The sequence below is a fragment of the Pongo abelii genome, chromosome 3 (genome assembly GCF_028885655.2).
Source record: "Pongo abelii isolate AG06213 chromosome 3, NHGRI_mPonAbe1-v2.0_pri, whole genome shotgun sequence".
In the NCBI taxonomy this organism is placed as follows: domain Eukaryota; kingdom Metazoa; phylum Chordata; class Mammalia; order Primates; family Hominidae; genus Pongo; species Pongo abelii.
Window position 1 is genome coordinate 6,904,796 of NC_071988.2, and position 25,127 is coordinate 6,929,922.

The 25,127-nt window shown below is 49.0% G+C and overlaps 1 protein-coding gene across 1 annotated transcript in view; it reads left to right on the forward strand.

Annotated features, from left to right (window-relative positions):
- Positions 1–25,127, forward strand: part of C3H4orf50 (chromosome 3 C4orf50 homolog) — a 114,252-nt gene that overhangs the window by 37,133 nt on the left and 51,992 nt on the right. Inside the window, exons 7-12 of the mRNA XM_054553697.2 lie at positions 806–970; positions 5,206–5,262; positions 7,310–7,492; positions 13,713–13,761; positions 16,070–16,191; positions 21,588–24,501. Coding sequence (XP_054409672.2) covers positions 806–970; positions 5,206–5,262; positions 7,310–7,492; positions 13,713–13,761; positions 16,070–16,191; positions 21,588–21,839 — 828 coding nt within the window. The 3' untranslated portion in view covers positions 21,840–24,501. The remainder of the gene's footprint in view (positions 1–805; positions 971–5,205; positions 5,263–7,309; positions 7,493–13,712; positions 13,762–16,069; positions 16,192–21,587; positions 24,502–25,127) is intronic.

Consider the following 25,127-nt stretch of genomic DNA (forward strand, 5'->3'; position numbering starts at 1 on the left):
AAAAGAAATATATTATATTTTAAATTTTATATAGAAAAATATGTGTTAGTATGTATGTTTATGTATGCTTGTGTCTATGTATGTATGTGAGTTATTTAAAAAAATAAGAATTTAGACTTCAAAACCATTTGGGGGCAGTAGCACCTCTCCCATTTTGCCACACTTCCCACAATGCAAAGCCAGCCTGTTCCCTCTCACTGTCCTTCCTCCCAGAAATTCCCTTTGGCATCTGAATGAAACCCACTAATCTCACGTTAGATCCAAGAAGAGTGACAGGCAATTGTGTATTCATTTAAGAAAAGTGCCTATGGGAGATATAGTATCTTCTGTTTCATATAAATATATTTTGCTTTAGCATAATAAGCATCTCATAATTTGATTGGAACATTCAATTTCACTCATCACACTGTTTCAGTATAACAGTGACTAGCATCTATTACAGCAGATTCTGGAATGCCACCCCACTGCACATATTTTTGAAGCTAATATTCCAGGCTGTTATTCTGGGACTCTCCAGGCCCTCCCCAACGCCCTCCTCCAGAAACCAAGCAGAACCACCCACTCCTATACATACACATGTCGAGGGGCTTAGCAGGAAGTCTGCAGAAAATCTATGGATAACAAAGGTTCTGCAGGATAATCGGATTGGGAGTGATTTCCGCTACCTTCTAAAACTTACTATAAGAGAAATGTAAGCAAGAAAAAAAAAAAACTAAGGAGTGGGGAAACAGGTACAGTTTGTTGGCTAAGGCAAATTGCTTGGAAGATAACCTAAACATTTCATTCAAATCTGTGATTTCCGCAGCTCCGGGACTCAGAGGCCGAGGTTACTGAGGAGGATCCCAGGCTGCGTGCCCAGCAGCTCCATCACCGGGTGCTGACCCTGCAGTGCCAGCTCAGGGACCAGGGTGCTGCCCACCAGGCGTCTCTGGATGAGGCCACCCGCCTCCAGGAGGAGCTCCAGGCCAAGGTGTGGGAAGTGCTTTCTTTCTCCTCTTGTCAGCCAGGGCTCCCACACCCCAGGGCGTTTTGGGAGTGAACAAGGATTTGCTGAGGTCTCCCTGACCCAGCCAGTTGGGAGCAGGTACTGGATTTTTAAAGTATAAGACAGTACCAGGAAAAAACAAAAACAAAAAACACAGGCTCTATGATTGCTTCCCTGTTAAATTTTAAAAATGCACATATGTGGTTTCTTTAAAAAGTCAAGCAGGCTTACAGTGTCATATAAATAAAAGTCAAAGCCCTTCCTCTGTCGGAGGGAAGTGGGTGTGACTACGACACAGTGGTGCAGATGCAAACCTATACAGGTACCAGAATTGCACGGAACTTAACACGCAGATGCACACGTGTAAAACTGGAGAGATCTGAAAAAGATCAGTGAATTGTGGCCATTTCAATTCCTGGTTGTGACATGACACTATAGTTTTGCAAAATATTCCCACTGGGGGAAACTGGGCAAAATGTACAAGGTACACTCCAGCCCAGGCGACAGAGCAAGACCCTGTCTCTAAAAAACATGTACAAGAAGGCTCTCTGTATTATTTCTTACAACTGTCTGCAAATCTTAATCATCTAAAATATAAAAGCTTTCCTTCTCCTCAACCTCAACATTTTCTGACTTCCAACATTTTTTCAACTCTATCTACCCACTTTCTGAATGTGTGTGTATGTGTACATGTTTGAAATTATACGGTACAAAACTATGCTGCATCTTCATTTTCTCATTTAATTAAGAATCTTGTGGTATTTTCATATCAACACATGCAAAGTGACCTCATTCCTTTAAAATCGTGTGTATTATGTCATCATGAGGCCAAATCATAACTTATTTAATCAATTTTTCTGTTTGTGGAAATTCAAGTTGTTTCCATTTCTTTGCATTACAAACACAGCTCCAATGAACATTTTTCTCTCTCTCGGCATATACTTCTGCTGTATATCTAAATGGCAAATTTCTAGCAAAAGAAAGGATATATAAATCATTAACTGTGATAGGTAATGGCAAGTAACCCTCCAAAATGATAGCATCATTTATACTCCCACCAAGAAGAAATGAGTCTACTCATTTGCCCATAACTTGTTATCCCAAATGTTAGCAACTTTACAATTTTTGGGCAAGTCAATGGATGAAAAATACAGCCTCAGCATTACAGTATAATTTCTAACTCTTCTCCCATGTGTTCTTTGTGAGATCAAAGCGTGTTATATGTAGGGTTTTATGTTCATTTTCCCATGTTGCTGCATAGTCCTTATACGTATGATTATTTGACTGTGTAGTAATCTATGATTGTTTGTCTATGATTGTTTGTGTAGGAATCTATTGGGTGGATGTGGTTTCCTTAACTATTCCCCAATTGTTGCATCTAGAGCTATTTCTATGAACTTACACATAACTGCTTATATATAACAGTTCAGAGAACTGGGACTACTGGCTCCAAAGGTGGCAATATTGTTGATTCTTAGCTATATATCACAAATTGCTTTCCAAAGTAGTGGTATCCACTTCCATGCCACCAGCAATAAATGAGTGTGTCTTGTTCACCGTGTCTTCAACCAACACAAGAGCTAGTATTGCTTTTTTCTCTTATCTGTCACTGGCCTGTGGGGAGGGGGTGTGTGTGGAAACTTCAGTTACACATGAATTAGACTTTAAGTATACTTTAAATTATTTTCATTCTTTTTTCTTTCTGCTCGGTTTCAATATTTCCTTCGAATCTCTCTTCCAGCTAAATAGTACTCTTTGGATGAATCTAATTTGCTCTTAAACTCACTTTAGTTCTTAATTTCAGTTAGTCTATTTTGCAGGTGGAGAATTTCCCTATGATTCTTTTTTTTGTAGTTCTCAGTTTTATGATGAAATTTTTGTAATGTAATTTCTGAACATCTCAATTGCAGTTGCTTTAAAGAGGAAGAGTGTCTCTGATCACTTCATTTTGTTCTCACCAGCAGTGTAGGAAGGTTCCAACTTCTCATCCTCACTAACATTTGCTACTAGCTGTCTTTTTTTATCATAGACATCATAGTTAGTGGGAGATTGTCTCTCATTGGTTTTGAGCTGTATTTTCTGATGACTAATAATGTGGAACATCTTTTCATGTGCTTGTGGGTCATCTGTATGTCTTATTTGAAGAAGAGTTTATTCAGATTCTTCCCATTTTTCTAATAGGGTTAATTGACTCTCTTTTTGTTGAGTTGTGAGAGTTCCATTTATGTTCTAGATAGAAGTCCTTTATTAGATATATGATTTGCAAATATTTCCTCCAATTCTGTAGGTTATCTTTTTAATTTCTTCTCATTCACTTTTTGATTGCAAATGCCCAATACTTATCTCACTGTGGCATATTTATGTTATTTCCTAAACTGAAGCAGACAGAAGGTTTAATCCAAGCCTGCATATATGATTGAGTGCCTTTTGAATATAAGACAGTCTGCTTAAAGCTGGAATTTTACTCTTTGAATATATTAGGAATGGTGTGCCAAAACAGATATATGGAAATATTCATTGAAATCTTGTTTGTAAAACAAAGAAACAGAACTAATATAAATTTCCATAAATAAGGAACTGGTTAAATCAATTTTGTTTTGACTTTGTAATTAAATAACATGCAAGATTTTAAAAGAATGAGGTCAGTTTCTATGTGTTAATATGAAAATAACATCAAAATTTTTGTATCACATACAAACTGATCTCATTCTTTTAAAATATTGCATATTATTTAATTATGAAGCAAGATGCAAGACCTTTTGCACAGTATAATTTCATATACACACATTCTGATCCATATGGGTATGTTGGTTAGAAGAGGTTGGGAGTGAGGAAGAGGTTTGTGGCTTTTTATTTGATTTTTTTAACTGACTGCAAAGGGACTGAGAGAGTTAGAAGAACTCACACAACACCTGTTTTGTTGTATCTTACGGGTCCAGAATTCAGACAGGACTCGGCTAGGCTGTTCTGCCCTCCAGGAGATCAGTGGGCATGACTCAGTGGTATCCAGCTGGATGCCAGGCTCGGCTGGGGGAGTCCCCGGCAGCCTCACTCACGTCCTGGCCCCTCTGCAGGGTGGCGGAAGGCAGCCCCCACTGGTGCCTTCCCTTTTTTCTGTCATGTCTCATGGTCTCCCCAGTGGGCACTTGGAATTCTTAAATCCTGGCTCAGAAACAGAAGAGACCCAAAGTGGAAGCTGCCAGTCCTTTTCAAGGCCAGGCCCACAAAGGCCCCAGGGCCACTTCCACTGCGTTCTATGTGTCAAGGTATCTCAGGTCAGCCCAGATCTGAGGGAAGGGGATAGGAACCCCCTCCACGGGGAGCAGTCTCAAAGAATCTGTGTCCAGCTTTCATCTGCGCCTAATAGTAACATTAGTTTATTGATCACTGACAGGTGCCAGGGCTTGATCTAAGCACTTTACATGAATGGGTTCACTGAATCCTCACTACAGTTCTCACCAGCGGGTGGCACTCATATGAGCCCCCTTCACAGATGAGAAGACTGAGGCAGAGAGAGTGTCTTGCACAAGATCTCAGTTCCAGCGACGGGCTGAGCCGGGATTAGGACCCCTGCTGTCTGGCTCAGGAACTTGTATGTTTATCACAAGACCAGAAAACTGCCGGGCTGCTTGGAGACTCAGAAGAGGGCTTGGAGCTGGCCCCAGCCACTGCAGCTGGGCAGAGCTGATTCTTTTTTTTTTTTTTTTTTTTTTTTTTTCCAAGACACAGCCTCGCTCTGTCGCCCAGGCTGGAGCACAGTGGCGCAATCTCAGCTCACTGCAAGCTCCGCCTCCCAGGTTTACGCTGTTCTCCTGCCTCAGCCTCCTGAGTAGCTGGGACTACAGGTGCCCACCACCACGCCTGGCTAATTTGGTTTTTTTGTATTTTTTTTAGTAGAGATGGGGTTTCACCGTGTTAGCCAGGATGGTCTCGATCTCCTGACCTCGTGATCTGCCCACCTCGGCCTCCCAAAGTGCTGGGATTACAGGCGTGGGCCACTGCGCCCGGCCGAGCTGATTCTTGAGTATTCAGAACATCTGTCCTCCCCTGATCCTGCCAGGCAGGTGGTGGGAAAGGCCCCTGTTCCCGGCACTGAGTCCCCATGAGGGTAAAGAGGGCAGGCAACTGCCAGCTGTTCTGAGCCCGGCTTGCCTGGGGAAGCTCTGGACAGTGGTAAGTGATGGTGCAAGTGTTGTCAAAAAATGTCGCTTTTATTTCAGCTTGAAGAACTTCAGAAAAAGCAACATGAAGCAAAGTTGGCAGTGACTCCCCTGAAGGTAATATGTTCATAAAATCAATATGAAATGCCTCTTTCAAAACAAAAGAGAGTTTAGTATTTTTCCTATTAGACATGTAATCCACCTGTACTGTATAAAAGTCTGGATAGGGCCAGGCAAGGTGGCTCACACCTGTAATCCCAGCACTTTGGGAGGCTGAGGCAGGTGGATTGCTTGAGCTCAGGAGTTTGAGACCCGCCTGGGCAACATGGCAAAATCCCATCTCTACAGAAAATACAAAAATTAGCCAGGTGTGGTGGCATGCGTCTATAGTCCCAGTTACTTGGGAGGGCTGAGCGGGGAGGACTGCTTGAACCCAGGAGGTCAAGGCTGCAGTGAGCCGAGATCACGTCACTGCTCTCCAGCTTGGGCAACAGAGTGAGACCCTGACTCAAAACAAAACAAAATAAAACAAAACAAAAAAACTGCAAAGAAGAATGAAGGAGACAGAAAGCAGCAGCCCCTGCTTGCACATGGCATTTCCATGTCTTTTCCTCCAGTACGTTTCCCATGTGTTTGAGAGCCTACGATGCCTGTACGTTTGCCTCCTGCTATTCCCACTTGATGGGGCGACCTAGGAGGTGGGTCCCAGCCTTTGAGGCTGCACTATTCATGCTGGGGTGAAGTGCGAGAGGCCTTGGTCCATAAAATCACCACCCCTGTGCTCTGTGCTCAAGCCCCTTCCTTTCTATCGCTGTCTCTTTTGTATCATTAATTGTATACAAACACTGTGATGTACTTTTTTTTTGTTTTTTGAGATGGAGTGTCACTCTGTCGCCCAGGCTGGAGTGCAATGGTGCGATGTTGGCTAACTGTAACCTCTGCCTCCCGGGTTCCAGTGATTCTCCTGTCTCAGCCTCCCAAGTAGCTGGGATTACAGGCGTGTGCCACCACACTCCGCTAATTTTTGTATTTTTAGTAGAGACAGGGTTTCACTATGTTGGCCAGGGTGGTCTCGAACTCCTGACCTCAGGTGATCCACCCCTGCTTGGCCTCCGAAAGTGCTGGGATTACAGGCATGAGCCACCGTACCTGGCCGATGTACAGGTTTTCTCAGAAAGGTTTTCTCCACGTATCTAGACATTTATGTTTAAGATCAATTCCTGGAAATGTCATTACTCACCCATGGGGTTTAATATATGCTTTGCTAGCAGGACACAGTATTTGGTCAAGGTAACACATTTCATCTTGAACATGGGCCTGGATCTGGGGAGAAGCTGGGGGCTCTGCTCTTTCTCTCTGGCCCCAGGGCAGAGTGGAGAGGGAGGTGCCCTGGGCTGGGCATCAGCAGAACCTGGTTATGCCCTGGACTCCCGCTGACCTGCAGCGTCATCCTCCCTCTGGGGCCTCAGTGTCGTCAGCCGTCAAGTCAGAAACATGAGCCACACAGTTCCGAAAGTTATTTCCCACCCCACATTTCCATGTCTATCTGAGCTTGGCGCTTGTAAAATAAAAATCGTCATAATTCCTGCCGTGCCCCTGCAGACGTGGTAGCTGGGAAGGTGCAGAGCGGACCGTGAGGCTCCTGCAGTGCGAGGCTTCTCTCCTCCCGGCTCTCATTGCCATCATTTGCTGTGGAGCATTTCTTTAAATGGAGGCCGTAATCCCTTATAAAGTGCTATCGAAATGTGAGATAAGGATAGAAACACGACACTCGGTAGGTGTCTGCCTGCGCCGTCTCCTTTTATCCTGGTGTCCATGACAATCCTCATTGTACAGATAGGCAAGTCGAGGTGCAGAGGGGAGCTTGCTCACAGAGCTGGTCCGTGGTGGGGCCCAAATCCACGCTCTTAACCCCTGCTGCCTTGAGCCTAGACCCCATGGAAAGGGCAGTGTGGAGCCCCTGGGGGTGTGTGGCCGTCTGCTCCGAAAGCAGCCTGGCTTCTGCGGGCAGGAAGGCGTCGCAGGGTGGAGGCTGCTCCGCTGAGCTGAGGCAGAGCTGGGGATGGTGAGTAGGGGCCTCAGCTGACCCTCCGGCCCCCAGCCCCCCAGCTCAGCCATGCAGCCCCGGTGGGAGCTCTGCATCCATGGCCTCCCTCCCTTTCAGGCCAAGATAGCTTCCCTGGTCCAGAAGTGCCGGGAGAGGAACCGCCTGATCACCCATCTGCTGCAGGAGCTGCACAGACATGGGCTGGGGAACCTCCTGCTCTCCGAGCTGGCGCAGAACATGCTCAACGACATGGCACTGGCTGAGTACGAGGCCGCCTTCCTGGCTCCGGGAGTCCCAGAGGTAGAGTCCCAGAGGTGGCCCTGTCTTTGCTTCCTATGGGAGTGTGGGCGTGTCCCTTGCATGCCCCTGCCTGACTGGAACAGCCCCTCCTTTCCTCCCTCCCTCCATCCACAGACACTACCCAAGAAGACACCCCCTGGCTTTTCCTGTATGCCAATGCCCATGCCCTGGTTGGGCATGGGAAGATGCATCTGGCAATCTTTACCCTTCACAGTGCTCAGGAAATGGTGCAGGGCACATAAACAGTGATTGTAATTCAGGGACATACAAGCTTCATTGCGTGTGTGTCACAAGATGGGTCTTTTGTGCCAGGACCTGTGCACTGGCCACTTCCTCTGGCAGGTTGCTTCGGTCACCCCATGACCTCCTGTCCATCCTTCAAGGTACAGGTGTGACCTTGCCCAGGCAGCCTGCTGTGAGCCCCGCAGACCAGAGAGTTAGCCACAGCCTCCCCTGTGCTCCATTGCACGTGGCCCTGCGTGACGGGGCATGAGCAGGGAGCTCTCCTGGCTGTTGCAGGAGTTTGTGGGCCCCTCTCTGATGGGCCCAGAGCCGCTCCATAGCCATCTTTGTCTTCCCAGTGCCTGGCTCTGAGAATCTGCCACAAACCTGGAAGAATGTTTGTTGAATGAATGAAATAATGAACCAAATGAATGAGAATCTCCTTTCCCAGGGTCAACAAAAGAGGAAACTGAGGCCAGAGAGGTTAGGAGATGTGCTCTGGGTCACACAGGCAGTGCACGCGGTGACAAGTGCCAGCTCTCCTGACTACAGTCAGCACCCACAGGTGCCCAGCCATGCCTGCCCACACACATACATGCAGCCCCGTTCCTGGGGACAAGCCAGCAACGCCCCCGCCAGACTAGCTCCGCTCCTTACGTGCGCGGGCGAGACCAGCTCCCACGGTAAACACAGCCGGGGCTGTTTTCCACGGTCCCTCCAGGCTCTGCCTGTGGGGCTTGCTCTCAGCCCCTTGGCACCAGGTCTGAGTCTCTCTCTGCAGCTCTGCCCAGCCTGGTCTCTGCAAGGCCAACCTCCTCTGACCCTTCCTTTCCCTCACAGCCTTGAGAGGTCCCCTCTGGTCCAAATCATTGCACAGCAGAGATGGAGGCCTGGAGGCCAAGAGGCATGTTCAGGGCCATTTGTTGACTCGATTCATAGGCAGAACTTGAATCCAGAGCCCCAGACTCCCAGTCTGTTGCTCTTCTCTTTGCCCAAGGGGTACAAGACTCCTTCAGAACTAGGATAAGGGTGAGAAAAGAGAGCAGAATTTTGTCAAAGTGCCTGCATAGTCCTTGGGATCTACTAGAGGCCCGATACGTGGGGGTTAAGTGAGATAAAATTGAAAGCAGGCCGGGCGCGGTGGCTCATACCTGTAATCCCAGCACTTTGGGAGGCTGGGGCGGGCAGATCACAAGGTCAAGAGATCGAGACCATCCTGGCCAACATGGTGAAACCCCATCTCTACTAAAAATATAAAAATTAGCTGGGCGTGGTGGCACGTGCCTGTAGTCCCAGCTACTCAGGAGGCTAAGGCAGGAGAATCTCTTGAACCCGGGAAGTGGAGGTTGCAGTGAGCCGAGATCGTACCACTGCACTCCAGCCTGGCAACAGAGCAAGACTCCATCAAAAAAAAAAAAAAAAATCGAAGGCAGAGTTCCAGGTTGTGAAAGTATCAAATAGCAAATGCAGCAGGTGTCACCCTGGAAGGCCGGCTGGCTGGCTGCTGAGGGGACATCATAGCAGTGGCCCACCTTCCAAGGGCTGCTCCTCACTCTCACAGGCCCTAGAACTAGAATTGAAATGTTCACTGGGGTTGGATAGGCTGACTTACAATGACCAAACTCACAGAGAATGATGTATACACTGGAATATTAATTTTTAAATTTCCTATGAGAAATAGAACTATACACAGGTTGAAGTATTTGATGAATGCATGAAAAATTGTCAGCGTATTCTCTCCCTATAGTTGAGTTATCTGGAAAATCAAATTTTTTCATTCATTTCTTCATCTGTCACTTGAGAGCCCAGAATGACAGCAGGGAGAGTTATTATAATAATGTCATCGGACGGATTCATTCATCTCCTATAAGGATGTGCTTCTGGGCCCGGACATGTTTCCGTGGACCAGGGTGTCCCTGCCAGACCTTTTGAAAGTGAAAAAAAAATTGTGATGTGTTTCAGAAATTCAGAGAGCTCCAGGCTGGCTGCAGTGTGGTCCCCAGGGGAGGAGTGGGGGGAGGCTGGGCTTCTGGGAGGCCACAGGCACCTGTGCCCCGGCAGGGTGTCTGCATCTTGGTTCTTAGCGGAGAGCAGGGTGGGAGTGGCGTTGGCCGTTCCTCCTACTGGTAGCCGGGCAGGAAGCGGGTCCAGTGCTGCTTGCTTGATGGACAGTAACTCTCGATTCAGAGGACACAGATGGAATTCTCGATGGAGGCCTTTGGGCTCTGGCTAGGAGCCCAGGAGGACTGCCAGGATGGCTGGGGAGACTCTGATGGGCTGGAGGTGAGAAGTGCCAGAGCAGCAAGGGACAGGTCCTGGGAACTTCAGCCAGGCAGTGGAGGGCTGATGTACCTTCCAGGAATACCCCTGGAGGGTCCTGGGCTTCTGTTGCCCGCAGTGTCCCGAGACGCTCCCATTCTCTGGCCCCTGCCTTCGGGTAGGGGGCATGGGCTGGGCTAGGGTCCCAACTGGACAGGCTGCCTTCATTTATCCAGCCAAGTCATGGTGGCCAAGACTCACGCTGCCCTCCCCCTCGCACGCTTTCCATGGATCTGCTTACTCCACCCTCCCAGCATCCTGCTGCTAGGCTCCACAGGGGACCCTGAGCCTCAGCACGTCCCGGGGCTGTTGAGGGGGTGGGAGCTGGGCCTCGGGCTGAGGCCACTAAGCTCTACCCTTTCAGGAGGAGGTGGCGTGGCCTGGTGCCCACGCAAGCAGCAGTCGGTGACCACCTCCCCTCCCTGCATGTGACTGAGTCTTTGTATTTCCATTTTCTTTCCTTGTCCTGGTTTGGGTGAGTGGTGGAAATTGAGCCTCAGAGTCGATTTGGCCCCAGTGCCCTTTCTGCAGGCATGTGGTGATGGGCTGGGGGCCACAGGTCCCAGCACTGCTGTCTGTGCTGGCATCTGCTGTTTTGCCGTCCGGGTCACTAGCATCCATGGGTCACCCTTGTATCCGCCCTGGCTTCCCTCCTCCTACTCTGCTGATTCTCTCCAGCTCAGGTGCCTGTTTTGGGGATCGGGGGAATCCCACGAGGTCAGCCTGGCCATGGCAGAGGTCACTTTTCTTTCTGCTGGGAACACGGGTCTTGCCGCCTCCCTGATGTTAGCTGGAGATGGGCCCTCAGGGAAGGCAGGCTCCTGCTGCTCTTGGATTCCTAAAACCTCTCTGGAGTTCTTAATTCCACCTTGTCCCCTGGACGCCTTGAGTGAGCAGGGCTCAGGGCACTTTCTTGGGCCTGTTTTGCTTCCTCTCCTATGCCCCCCTGACCTCTAGCCCCAGCAGGCCTTTTTATTTTTTCCTGTGTTTTGCCTGGACCTAGGCTGTTGATATTCACAAGCGTGAAATGAGACACCTTTGCTGTTTGTATTCGGTTACATCGTCCCCTTTCCCCGTCCCTGAGACCTTGGAGGCAGAGGCCCGGGTGCCAAAGGAGAGGAGAAGAGGGTTGCCGGGGCTCACCTGGGACACAGCACTGGCTAAGATGGCAGCTGGCTCTCCTGCCCACCCCTAGGGTCTGGCCTGGGGTCCACTCCACAAATGGAAGGTCCCGTCAGAGAACAGAGAACTCCTGAGCTTCCTGCGCTCCTAGCTGGGTGGTTTCCTGTCCTCTCCCTGGGCATGAAGATTCACCTACAGATGATGACACCGTGATTCTAAATAACAACCCGTCTCATGAACTTGGCACTTGCCCTTCACTGACCTAAGCCACCTGTTGTCTTAGGCCAGGTGGGGGCTGCTGCATCCTATGGGGCTCTGTGAGGTTTGAATTAGATTAAAGACCCCATGTCAAATGCCTGGCACAGCACCTGTCACACACAGGCACCCAACAGCTTTTGGGGCACCTTCAAGCAAAACGTCAGTTTTGCTCCCCTGGGAGCAGCCAAGGGCCTTGGGCACACTAGAAGGGGAGAGTCATCCAATCGGGGCAAAGAGGTAGGTGACCTAGTAAGGAAGATGCTCATCTTACCTCCTCTCGCCCTGCTGTTTCCTCCTCCTGCCACCTCCTACTTTCCTCTGGGTATTTGTCAACGAGATCTAGTTGTGGGACTTTGGAAATGGAATCTGGTCTAAAAAAGGAGCAGTCATACTCAGACGATTAAAGAATTGTCCCTCAAAGCCTTGAACTCCCCCAGTTCATTAAATCAGCAATCCCCAAGCCTGGGCCTCCAAGGATCCAGGCAATTATTTTCTCTTTAACCCCTGTCTTTTACAAAACTTGGAATATTCTCCTAAAAGTTTGCATGGGGAGAGAGGCAGGGCTCGGGAGAGTGTAGCACAAGTCTTCATCTGTCCCCTACTCTGTGTCATTGGCATTTAGTGGACATTCCTTTTCATCTCGTTCTGGTGGACCCCTACAAAGGACATATTGGTACTGTATTTCCATTCCACAGATGGAGAGGGTGAGGCTCAGAGAATTCAACTGACTTGGCCAGGATCATGGAATCAGTGAGTGGCAGAGGCAGGACTCAACTTGAGAAAGCCTGGCGGCTCTGCAGCCACTCCAGGCCAATGCAGTAGTTGAGGAGCTGGAAGCAGATAAGGGTCCTTGCACCCCAACCACATACCAAATGCAGGGCCACCCAGAAGTCAGTTGAGTGTGCTTGAGGCTACTCTGCTGGTGTATCCTCTACGAAGGTGAACAAAACCTCAGTTTCACATTGAAGGAGCCTTTATCTAATGAGGAGACACCTGACTCTAAACTCAGGGGCAACAAAGGGCATTCATTCAAAGCACTGGAAATAAGCAGAGAGGAGAGAGAGACGGATTGGAGGATATGCTTTCTGGAGTAGGAAGCACTCAGATCAGGCCTTGAAGGACAGAAAGCAGGATTTAACAGCTGGAAGGATGGAGTGAAGGTCTCAAGGCTGCGAGACCTGCATGGGCACGGGCACGGCGGCGGGAGAGTCCAGGGTGCTTGAAGACACAACGGTGTTGAAAGGGTGACAGCAAAGTGCTCTAAGAGCACCGTTCAGAAGCAGGCATTGTGCCTGGTACCGAAGCCTCCCAGGAGTGCTGGTGTGATCCGGTTACTACCAGAAGACGGCTGAGCCATAACCCATGCCCCAGAGTATTAGGCCCTCCACCAGTCAATCCAGGTTAGAAGGGACCCTCATAGAGCCCAGGTGTCACTGCAGCATAGGAGGTGCTGTGTGAGAGGCAAGTGGCTGAACTCTGCCAGGTGGAGTCAGGGAAGACTTCGCAGAGGAGGCAACATTTGAATTGGGCCTTGACGTCTACGTAGAAGTTCACCAGAGACAGAGAGAGAAGGCAGAGCCCTTCCAGACATGGAGATGGCCTCTTATACCTGGAGGAAGAGCGTAAGCAGGGTGTTGGAAGTGGAGACAGGAAAGACAGTTATCACAGCAGCACTGCACCCAGGCCCCTGCCCCATCAGAAACACCCAAGAGGAAGTGGGATCCAGGCTGCCGGTCTGGAAACAACTCTAACCTGCCTTGAAGATCCAGCAGTTGCTCTTGCTCAACCACTTGAGGGCCATGGGCCAACCAATTGAGTGATCATTGCCATCTCACTTCTCACCTGCCCCGTGCAATGCAGAACCAGGAGGACACTGATCTGTGCGGTGGTGCAAGTGGTGCACTCAGATTCAAGCCCGACCTGAATTCCTGGGTGATTGAATCAGGGGCCCCAGGGGAGACATCAGAGCACTGGATGTCCTCATTAAAATGTTTTTTAATAGCAGTTTCTAAAGCACTTTTATTACTGTCTCCATTTGGAGATTTAATTTGAGAAAAGGAAATGGAATCTTTTTTTGTGCCCATGTTTCCTAAGAGCAAAACCAATTCCTGTTCTCCTTTGAGCGTCCTGGAGAGAAGAGGAAGGAGGTCTTCACGCATACAGGCAGGGCTGGTCCTACACAGAATGCAGTTTTTTTGGGGGAGGGGTGATGGCCCTGCTTGGTCCAATTGTAGTCCTCTGTGCAAGGCTGTCCCTCCAGTGCCATGCAGAATAACTGCCAAAATGTCTTTTCTTGCAGACAAGCCACCACCTGGACGTCAAGTCTGAGATGACGGCAGCTTTAAGAGGTCAGTGTGATTTTTGATCAGGAAAAGTCTGTGTGCTCAGAAAAAGTCCAGGCCAGCAGGACGCTGTGACAGGTGGGCCAGCGGGGAGATGCCCACTGTCGCGTTCATGTTACTAAAAGGAACGGGACCCACTTCTCCCTCTCACTTTCCTATGTGGCATTGCCTTCCTATTTCACAATGAGAGAACACACTGGAAAAATACAAACGTTCAAATTCCTCAGTGCTAGAGTTTCACTCCTGGAAACTCATCCTAAGTAGATAATTCTGTATGTGGAAAGACTCTGTGGACAGGCATGTTCCTGCCAGTGCATCTATAATAGCGAAAAACTGGGAGGAACCCTCAGTATTGTTAATGAACCCATATAATCAGTGAAATACAACATAGTCATTAAAATGGTTCTGAGAAACACCACGCAACAGCATGGGAATTACCATGTTCTACTAAGTTTAAAACTGTTAGGATATGGGCCAGGCACAGTGGCTCACGCCTGTAATCCCAGCACTTTGGGGGGCCGAGGCAGGTGGATCACGAGGTCAAGACATGGAGACCATCCTGGCCAACATGGTGAAACCCCATCTCTACTAAAAATACAAAAATTAGCTGGGCGTGGTGGCACGTGCCTGTAGTTCCAGCTACTCGGGAGGCTGAGGCAGGAGAATGGCTGGAACCCGGGAGGGAGAGGTTGCAATGAACCGAGATCGCACCACTGTACTCCAGCCTAGCGAAAGAGCGAGACTCCATCAAAACACACACACACACACACACACACACACACACACACACAACTCTTAGGATATGGAATGTTTCATATAATTATAACAGCATAATTCGATGTGCACGTCTGGGTCTGATCTGCAACTTAGGCTAGGACAGCAACTAAAATACTAGCCGTGGTTACTCAGAGAGTTGGTAACATGAGTGCTTTTTCTTTAATTCTGCTGTTTTTATTATTTATTTATTTATTTATTTATTTATTTTTGAGATGGAGTGTCGCTCTGTCGCCCACGCTGGAGTGCATTGGTGTGATCTCAGCTCACTGCAACCTCCATCTCCTCAGTTCAAGCAATTCTCCTGCCTCAGCCTCCCGAGTAGCTGAGATTACAGGCACCCACTATCATGCCTGGCTAATTTTTGTATTTTTGTAGAGACAGGGTTTCTCCATGTTGGGCAGTCTGGTCTTGAACTCCTGACCTCATGTGATCTGCCTGCCTCAGCCTCTCAAAGTGCTGGGATTACAGGCGTGAGCCACTGCACCCGGCCTATTTTTACTATTAAAAAGAAAATGAAGCCGCTACCTGACCAGACAGAATTTTCCTGGGCCTTGTTTTACTCTTTTTTATTTCAATAATAAATTTGGGGGAACAGGTGGTATTTGATTGGGCCTTGTTGAAGCGCAGCTTACTACCCTCAGTGTGGGGGTGAGACGGGGCTCCTAAGGATTTGTTTAGTGTTGTGTTCGGATCAGGTGCTCGATAAAAACGTGTAGAACGTCTGGATGGTGTTACCTTTAAGACTGAGCTGCTATTGAGATCTGTTCATCTAGTGGTTCTTATTACTAGATTCTATTCTTGCCAGCTGTGTGGTCTTAGATGAGTTCATTAACCTCTCTGAGCCATACACTCTTTTAAGAGGAGGATAATATGACCTTCCTGTGGAGTGTCTGGCCCCTGGCACATAGCAGGATGTCAGTACACGAGCAGAGAAACGTGTTCTCAGTCTTTGACGCCTCAGGATGGGCCTGTCCTTCTCTACCAGGCTGTCCCTACAGCCTGACTTGGTGCCTGTTCTCACAGTTGGAGAGGTGCAGATCCTAGCTGGTCTGCTTCTGCCACTAATTTTCTCTCTGTGGCCCCAGGCAAGTCTCCTTCCCTCTCTTGCTCAGCTTCATCCCGTTTCAAAGAAGGAAACGCGCTAGACCGATTGGGTTATTTTTTTGTTGGACATTTCTGGAGGGCCGCCACATGCCAGATCCCACATAGGTGTTGCTGCACTTACAAAGCTAAGCCAGCTTGCAAAGGCGGTGGTCCCTGCGTGGAATGAGCTTGCAGCCAGGTAGGGGAAGGTGAGGCAGGCAGGCAGGCAGTTTTCTGGGGTGCCCCAAGATCATGACAGCACCATCAGAGGCATATGGGTGAGGTCCTTGGAGAGCTCAAAGGCATCTGAGAGGACCTCTGCCCCGGGGCATGGAAACTGGGAATGATCTGGGAATGGCTAGAGAGTGAAGAAGGTTATGACAGGGCTCAGAGACTTGTAGACTTTTCACCTAGCTTCCTGGGTGGAGGCTTGACTGAGAATTTTCCCTTCCAGCTCAGACATACCTCTTGAATCCTGAAATGGACAGTGTCCTCCAAAGCTCATTGTCTTCAGAGTCCTGGCCTGTTCCCGAGCCGGAGTGGCCAGCACAGACAGCCCAACTGGATTCTCCGAAGGTGAGAAGGCACCTGTCACCTCATTTCCTAAATGAACTTTGTTATTGAAAGTACAACACATTTACAGCTTAGCAAATTATCCAAGCGATATACACCCAGAAAGCCGCCACCAGGTCAAGAAATAGAACACAACCGACTCCCGAACAGCCCCCTGCTTTCACCCTCAGTCTCCTTCTATGATCTAATTTTAATGTTTGTTTCTGGTCAAATCATGTGTCCTAGGTCTGGTGACATTTTTTTTTTTTTTTTTTTTTTTTTTTTGAGACGGAGTCTTGCCCTGTTTCCCAGGCTGGAGTGCAGTGGTGCAATCTCGGCTCACTGCAACCTCTGCCTCCTTGTTTCAAGCGATTCTCCTGCCTCAGCCTCGGGAGTATCTGGGATTACAGGCACCCACCACCACGCCCGGCTAATTTTTGTATTTTTAGTAGAGATGGGGTTTCACTCTGTTGGCAAACTCCTGACCTCGTGATCCACCCACCTTGACCTCCCAAAGTGCTGGGATTACAGGCGTTAGCCACCGCACCCAGCTGGTCTGGTGACTTTTAGTGGATGCTGGACATCATGTATGAAACCTTGATGACACAATTTGAGGCCTGACAGTATCTCCATCCACAGAGGACTTCCTTTGTTCTGCTCAGGGCAGGTCATCTTCCTCACATTAGGGCTGAGTCGACGAGGAGTTCCAGTGCTCAGGAGGTCTGCTGCGTTTCTGGTTCACGGCTCACTCCTAGGGCATAAAAGCCTGTCGAGTGTTTGAGAGCCCTTTCCCTGTCGGCCCCAAGAGGCTGCTCAGAGCTCTCCTTAGCTTTTCACCCTTTCAGCTGGCTCCTTCCTGCACAGACCCTGCCTTCATCTCGAGGGGAAATAGGTCCTCAAGTGCCCTGCTCGCTTTTCTTGGCTTCTCTTCTGTTTTCAATTTTGGTCTCACAAGTCCTCACGGCCTTGGTAGCTCTCAGATGGCTTCAGACAAATGTTCTGTTACGTTTCCCCCTAGCTTTTCTAGTTGCACATACTGCAGGTTTGGTCCCAAAGACCCTAATCAGTCATTGCCAGAGCAGCACTCCCCTCTGTCTTCCCAGAGAAAACTTACTTTACTTATGAGCTTTGGGGTCTGGCAGATCTGAGTTCAAGTCCCAGCCCTACCCCTTTTTAGTTCCGTGTGATGTTAGGCAAGTACTTCATCTGCCTGCACGTAACTATCAGCTGTGAAATGCGGCTGCCTGCCTCCTACTGTTAGGAGGAGAAATCAGGCAGGCAGAGCTGAGTGTGTGCCTGGCACATCAGAGGTGCTCACAGTAAAAAAGAGAAAGCAGCCATTGCTCAGAAGGAAAACTGCTCTTACTGATTTTATTTCAGCTGATTGTAATTTTTCTCCCTTCTTTTATCCCCATGGCCTCTTTCCCGTCTCAATTATTACATTAATTTATTTTATCTAAAAGATAAAAGAGACAACAATATTTACCTCTCAGGCTTGTTGGGACAATTCAATGAAATCATGCATATGAAGCATTTATTATAGTGCCTGGAATCAAAAATAGAGGCGGTATTAAAAAAAATGACAGCTATTGTTATTGACCTTAAACTTTTTTTTTCTGGTGGGTAAACTTCATTTTAAATGATTTCTTATCTAGTAATAAAAACAAAGCTTTGATCATTCCTAGGATAATTACCTCTGATTTTTTATTTTGATCTGCCTTATCGGCAGCAGGTAGAAGATATTCTAGGCAGGCCGGGCACAGTGGCTCACGCCTGTAATCCCAGCACTTTGAGGGGCTGAGGGCGGATCACTTGAGGTCAGGAGTTTGAGACTAGCTGGCCAACATGGTGAAACCCCGTCTCTACTAAAAATATAAAAATTAGCTGGGTATGGTGGTACATGCCTGTAGTCTCAGCTACTCGGGAGGCTGAGGCAGGAGAATTGCTTGAACCTGGGAGGCGGAGGTTGTAGTGAGCCAAGATCGTGTCTCTGCACTCCAGCCAGGACAACAGAGCGAGACTCCATCTCAAAAAAAAAAAAAAAAAAAAAGAAAAGAAAAAAAAAGAAGAAAATATTTTAGGCAAAGGGAGCACTTGCAAAAAGACGGGAGGGTGAGTGCCCATAAGGCATTTGGAGGAATGGCAAGCAACATCGCTGGAGCATAAAGTATGAGGAGGTAGAGAGGAGACTAGAAGAGGATAATGACGACAGTGATAGCAACAGCAGTGAAACAGAAAACACACCCAAATCTTACTGTACCGGCATTGGCTCATCCAGTCCCACAAAGGGCCCACCAAATAGATATCAGCATCAGCTCCACTTTACCTGTGAGAAAAGATGAGGCACAGAGGGAGCAAAGGTCACCCAGCTCCTAAGTGGCAGAGCTGGTCTCCCAGCCCGGGGCGCCTGGCTCCGGAGCTGGCCCTCTGATCGTTATGTGGCCAGATGGCGCGTGGCCTGGATGGGGCAGGGATGGGGGGAGAGGAGCAGTCCCTCTTCCCTCCCTCAAAGTTCCAATCTGGAGCTCAGCGTGAGAACAAACCCTCTAATGTCTGCTGTCAGTGACACTGGCCAGAAAGCTGTAGCAAAGCTTTTGAGGAAATAGTTGGAGTAACATGTTGCATGAATGGATAAACCCAAAATGCATCTTAATACCCTTATGGTTCCAAGTTTGTCAGGTGTTCTTCAGCTTTCTTCAAAGTTATCACTAAAAACACAGAATGCCACTGGACTGGAAACCCTTCCTCTGCTGGAAATCATTTCAAGTCCATAGGGGACTTCTGTTTCTTTGTAGCAAGATGGCAGAATGTCAATTTAAACGTTTTTCCCATGCTTTGCACGGTACCTGGCCCATGGGAGGCCTTCAGAAGCATTTGTTGGGTGAGTAGTTAGCCAGAGACAGGAGCCATCAGGCTGTTTCTCTGGAAGGCGCACGGCACCTGCTCCTGGTTCCCAGCACTGCATTTTCGCTGCAGTCTTGGTTCTGTCCAGTCATCATGAGCATTTGGGAACAGAGCTCCTTGCCCTGGGCAAAAACAGACCGCAAGCCACGTATCTGGGCTGGTTTTGGGGAAGAGCTTCCCATGCTGAAAACAAACTTGTTAAATAATGACACCAGGGGATTAGTGACCTACAAGGAAAATGAGGTCATGGAGTTTTGAAGGGCAGTAACTAAATTTGTCACATGTCACACAATTCTATTACTGTACAGTTGAGCTTAGCAAAAAAAGGAGAAGAGAGCTTTAGAGTACACAAACATGTCCTGAAAAGGCTGACAAATCTTTAGTGAATGAGGAAATGTTTCGCCCTCTATATCATCAGCCTCATCCTATCACTCAGCCACTGAAGATCCAACAATACATCCCTGGGTTCAGCTGTCACTGTGGTGGGGAATCAGGCAGGCTTGAGAGCCGTATGGCCTGGGTTCAAATCTTGCAGCAGGCTCCTATTAGCTGTGTGGCCTTGGGCACAACACTTCACCTCTCTGGGCTTCTGTTGCTTCATCTGTATGATGGGATAACAATAATAGCACTTATCTCCTTAGATTTTGTAAAGATGCAATGAATCAATACGTGGAAAGTGCTTGGAACGACACATCGCAAGAGCTCAGTAAATGTTCACTGTTGTAGATTGAACCCTAGGAAATTGCCAATATTATACTACTCTTTCCCTCAGAAACAGTAATTTCATATGGCTTAAACTATCATTATCATTATTATTATTGTTGTTGTTTTTGAGATGGAGTCTCCCTCTGTTGCCCAGGCGGGAGTGCAGAGGCACGATCTCGGCTCACTGCAACCTCTGCCTCCCAGGTTTGAGCGATTCTCCTGCCTCAGCCTTTTGAGTAGCTGAGATTACAGGTGTGCACCACCACACCCAGCTAATTTTTGTATTTTTAGTAGAGACATTCATTTCAAAACAAAAAGCTAAACTACGTTAAAATAAATCTATGCACTTTGACACTTCCTGGGGAGCCCTCAGTTCCTTGTCCTTGTTTGTCCTTCCATGAAGAGACAGCCACTTCCAGGAGGGGACAGAACTGGACAGGTAGCGGCTTTAGTAGAGACAGGGTTTTACCATGTTGGCCAGGCTGGTCTCGAACTGCTGACCTCAGGTGAGCTACCCACCTCAGCCTCCCAAAGTGCTGGGATTACAGGCATGAGCCAGGCCGACTATCATTATTATTATTATAAGATGGAGTCCAGACTCCTATGCACACATTAGTCAGCTCAGAATGACCTTGCATTTTAAACACATAACAGAATCCTGCTCCTCTCCAAAAGCTGAGCTCAGACACTGCCTCCATGAGGCCTTTCCAGCTCCTCAGTGTGCAGTCAGCACTTCCGTCCTGGAGGCTTCATCAGCACCTGTGTGGGTCTCTCTTCAGGCTTGAATACTGCAGCATAATATTGAGTTTATGTGTCTGTCTCTCCCACTGGATTGGAAGTGCTTTGAGGGCAGGGACAAGGTCAGGCTTGGCACATAGTGATTGCCGATTCCCTGCCTCTGCTGTCCAGCCTCTTTTTCAGCCGTCTTCCACCGGCGAGGCAAAAGGCCCTGCTCATTGCAAACCTTCGGCTGCTCTTGCCTCCTGGGACTGGTGGAGACGTTGGCTCCATTCTGCTCATCTGTCTGGCAAGGCACCGACACACCTACTACACCCTTTAGAGGAGGGAGAAGAGGCATTAGCAGGACTCACATGTTACCTGGTGAGGCGGACCTGCCTGTCATTTGCAGGGAAGGTGCCTGAGAGGTGTGAGATGCTGGTCGTGAAGGGATCACAGGTACAACAGTGATTGGAAAGGAGACGTAGAAAGAGTGGAGATTTGAAATCAGACGGGCTTGGCTTTGAACTCGAAGCCAGCCACTTCAGAGCTAATACATTTAGTGAAGGCATTTAGAATCTCTTAAACTGTTAAGTGGGTTTTCATCTATAAAGTGGGCCTGATGATAGCTTGTTGGGGGAACTAAGTGAAGGCAAGTAAGATGGCACATTTGGGGAAAGCCCTGAGATGTGCTGGGCATGAGGTCTGCAACCAGCAAGACATTGCTTCCCCTTTCAAGGGAAGGTCACTTTCTCTTATCACTGGGAAGGAGAAAATTTATAGAGGACATCCACTCTACAGGAACGCCCGCTCATGACTATTGTCAAGCACCTGCCCCATGATGTGGAGAGGGAGCCTCACACTGCCCCAATCTCATTTTCTGACCCAGAACGCAGTGATGACAGCGTGTGTCTCATTGAACTGTCACCAAAGGAAGTGAGCCAAGGTGTGAAGAGTATTTGGTGCCAGGCACAGAAAGTGCCCCATAACTGTTAGCTATCACTGTCATCTCCTCCTTTGATTAAACGTGTGAATGGAGGGGCTTTTACAAACATGTGGACGCAGAGACCATTTCATTGTCCTCTTGCCTGCAGCTCCCTCTGTCCTTCGTGTCCACGCTTGATCCTGGAACGTGCCTGGCAGCGGTCACTGCGGAACCAGGTCTCCCCGCACAACGTCTGCAAGAAAAAGGCGGAATGCCCTGTCCTGCTCTCCAAGTCGATAATGTCCCAGTACCCTCCGAGCTCTTGAGCCCAGCAAGGATCCTGGCTTTTCACCAAGAGCTTAGACAAAGCATTTGCAGCAATTCCCAGGTCCATAAATCACCGCTGGAGTTAGAGATGTAATAGGGCCACTCATTCTCCTGAGCCATTTCATAGACTCCATAAATATTTGAAGCAGAACCTTCAGAGTGTGCTTTAAGAAATTGGTAGCAATCAGAGCCCTCATTTAGTGGCAAGCGGTTTTGCCTTCGGCTTTGGGATTTTGTGTTCATTGTCAGAGCTTGAGAGAAATGCTGGCCTGTGCCTGGCAAATTCTGAGGAGTTTGGCTTTGGCAATGTCAAGGTAGCATAGGAAATATTTACTGTACCAAAACCTATTGAATGATTGGTCCAGAGGTTCTCAACTGGGCGCAGTTTTAGCCCCCCAGGGAAAATCTGGCCATGTCTGGAGATACTTTTGGTTGTCACAGCTGGGACACTGCTACTGGCATCTGGTGGGTAGAGGCCAGTGATGCTATGAAACGTCCTACAATACCCAGGCCAGCCTCCTACAGCAAAGAATTACAGCCCGAGGGTCGCCAATGCTGAGGTCGAGAGCCCAGGATGGATCTCATAGCTCCCAACAAGATCAGCCATAGAGAATTGTTTTGTTATTTTTCTGCCCCCGGGGTCCTTCCCACGTTTTAAAAGATTTTTTGTCTAGTAAGTGAAACGCCTAACTTAAGTCATTATATATTTTACATTTAAAAACATTAAAACTAACCAGAACTTTCTAATCAGTCCATTCACTCCAAAAACGTCTGTTGATATCCACTGGATGCCAGGCAACGTGATATGAAGGAGAAGAGATGAGTCAGTGTTGATCCCGGTGCCGGGGACCTCACAGGACAATGGGAGAGATACTCCTGTGAGTAAATCAGCATGCACGCAAGTGTCACATGTACCCTGAGCAACGGGATGAAGGCAAGGGTCAGTTCTACTTGGCTTGGGAGAACTGGAAGTCAGCCACAAAGGAATGGCTGGGCAGCGTCCCGTGGGTGAGGTGGGAAGGGTGCTGCTGTATGAGGGAACGCATGTGCAAAGGCCCTGAGTCATAAAACTAAACTGTGGATGTGCCCCTGGAGGCGAAGTGGGCGAAGTATGCTCTTGTCAAGCCAGCTGCAAGCAGTCACTGCATCGTTCCCATCCAGCACCCCTTCCTTCCACCGAGAACAGACTCGTGCCCCGAATCAGGTGGGCGACCCAGGAGAAGAGCACTTCCATCCTGAGGGCAGCCCCCCAAAAAGAGAGTCCAGGGGGCTTGGACGACACACACCAGACCCTGACCCAGGCTCACCCACCAGAGATGTCACCTCGCTCTTTGGGAAGGGGCTGAGGAGGGGCTTAAGGGAAAGGCCAAAGCCGCTACCTGTCCAGTTCTGTCCCCTCCTGGAAGTGGCTGTCCCTTCCTGGAAGGACAAACAAGGACAAGGACAAGGAACTGAGGGCTCCCCAGGAAGTGTCAAAGTGCATAGATTTTAACGTAGTTTAGCTTTTTGTTTTGAAGTGAAAATTACACAGAGTTCCCGTAGACTCTTCCCCGGGCTTCCCTTGATGTTAACATCTCATGTGACTTATGTTGTACAATTATAGAAACTAGTGGGTTTTATTTGGAGGAAAATTGGGGAGCCATTGAGACGTAAGAAAGGCAGCCTCAGCACATTGAGTTCCACCCTTTAAATTCGTTTATGGAGTTTTCTGATGGGTTAGCACATTCATCCATGTATTCCTGGATTTATTTACCCACAGATCTATTTATTTATTCAATATGCATTTAGTGACTGCTGTGTGAGTGTCTGGCTGGATGCTGCTGGGGAAGAAGTAAAGATGATGCTGTCCACCTAGGTTTTCAGGGACACCCCTAGAGACCCTGTGGCCCCGTTACCACCCCTCAAGAATCCCCAGATTGGAAACCACTGCGGTGATCCCTTTGTCGGTTCGACCACCCCAGGGCTTCCCTATAATTTCCAAGCAGGAAGTGACCTGCAACACTGGTTTGGTGATCCACCTTCTGCCTCCCTCTGTATTTTGGGACAACGTCATTAGCTTTGAGCATCAGGAACATGACAGAGAGAGGACAGAAACCCGGTGCAGTCGAGGACAGCCAGCTGAGCCCTTGCTGAGCCAGCGAGATGCAGCGTGCTGCCACCACATCTGGTCTCCAGGACTCCCAGGAGCTCAGACGTCCGTCCTCTTGTGACTTCATGCTCCCCTCTGCCGCGCTCACGTGCTGGGCCTGGGCAGAAAGGCAACCCAGCAAATCCATTAAAGCAAGCCAAGATGACCTTTGCAGCTTAACCCAACGATTCCCTAATAAATCATGTTTCCAGGGCAGAGCCACTTACTCTCCCGGGCCATGAATTCCCGTCTGGGTCTAGCACTTTGGGTCGGCTCAAGCTTTGTGCTGTGGCTCCCTGGGGCACAGTACAGGATGGCGGACTCCCCTCGCCTGGTCTGTAGACCCCAGCCTTTGGAAGGGCACATGGTGGCTCCTTGCCACCCATCAGATGCTCCGGGGGCAGGACCTGCTCTGGCAACCCAGCAGGTTCAGGCAGGAACTTGGCACACAGGAGCTGGTCTCAGGCTGCCCCACAGGCAGGGAATGACTCTACGAGTGACCCTGAGGCCTCTGGAGACCAGCCAGACGGTCCAGCCTGGCTCTGCGGCAGAAAACAATTTGTCACACGGACTGTCAGCAAACAACAATGGCGGACTTCCCTGGAGGCGGAGCCCTAAACCCTGCGAGGTAAATGCGCCCCTCCCCCACTGCACAAAGGAGCCCCACCTCGGCTTTTAGGCAAATCAGAGGAGAGGGTTGGCTTGGCCTGAGGCCAAGCAGCAGAAACATTAGCGCAAGGTCCCTCCCTGCTGTCTGGCTCGTTTTCCTGTGCTCCTGGGAGGCCTTCTGCTTGAGCTGCAAAGGAGTTCTGCTCAGCAGATGCTTCTCCGAGCACTTGTCAGGACAGGTGAAGGGCTGGGGTTTGGTCACAGGAGTCTTACTCCAGGTTCCTGTCTTCCAGAGTTTGCTCTGACCGAGTGACATGAACAGGGACAACACAAGGCCCAGGGGCCATGGAGTGGGCGGCTGACCAATGAGCAGTCAGGGAGGGCTTCCTGGAGGAAGTACCCTCTGAGTTGAGCCCTGGAGATGAGCAGGGATCAGCCTGGGTGAGGAGGCCTCCAAGCTAGGAGAAATCATGAGCAAAAGCCCAGGTAGGGTTGGGGTAGGAAATGGTGGTAGAGATACATGGCTTTCTGTAATCCTGTAATGGAAGGTTCCAGAAGGAAGACATTGCCTTTTTTGTGATCCTGCTGTGTGACCCTTTCTGATGTTCCCACAATGAGGAAATCACCTAACCACACACTTCTCAC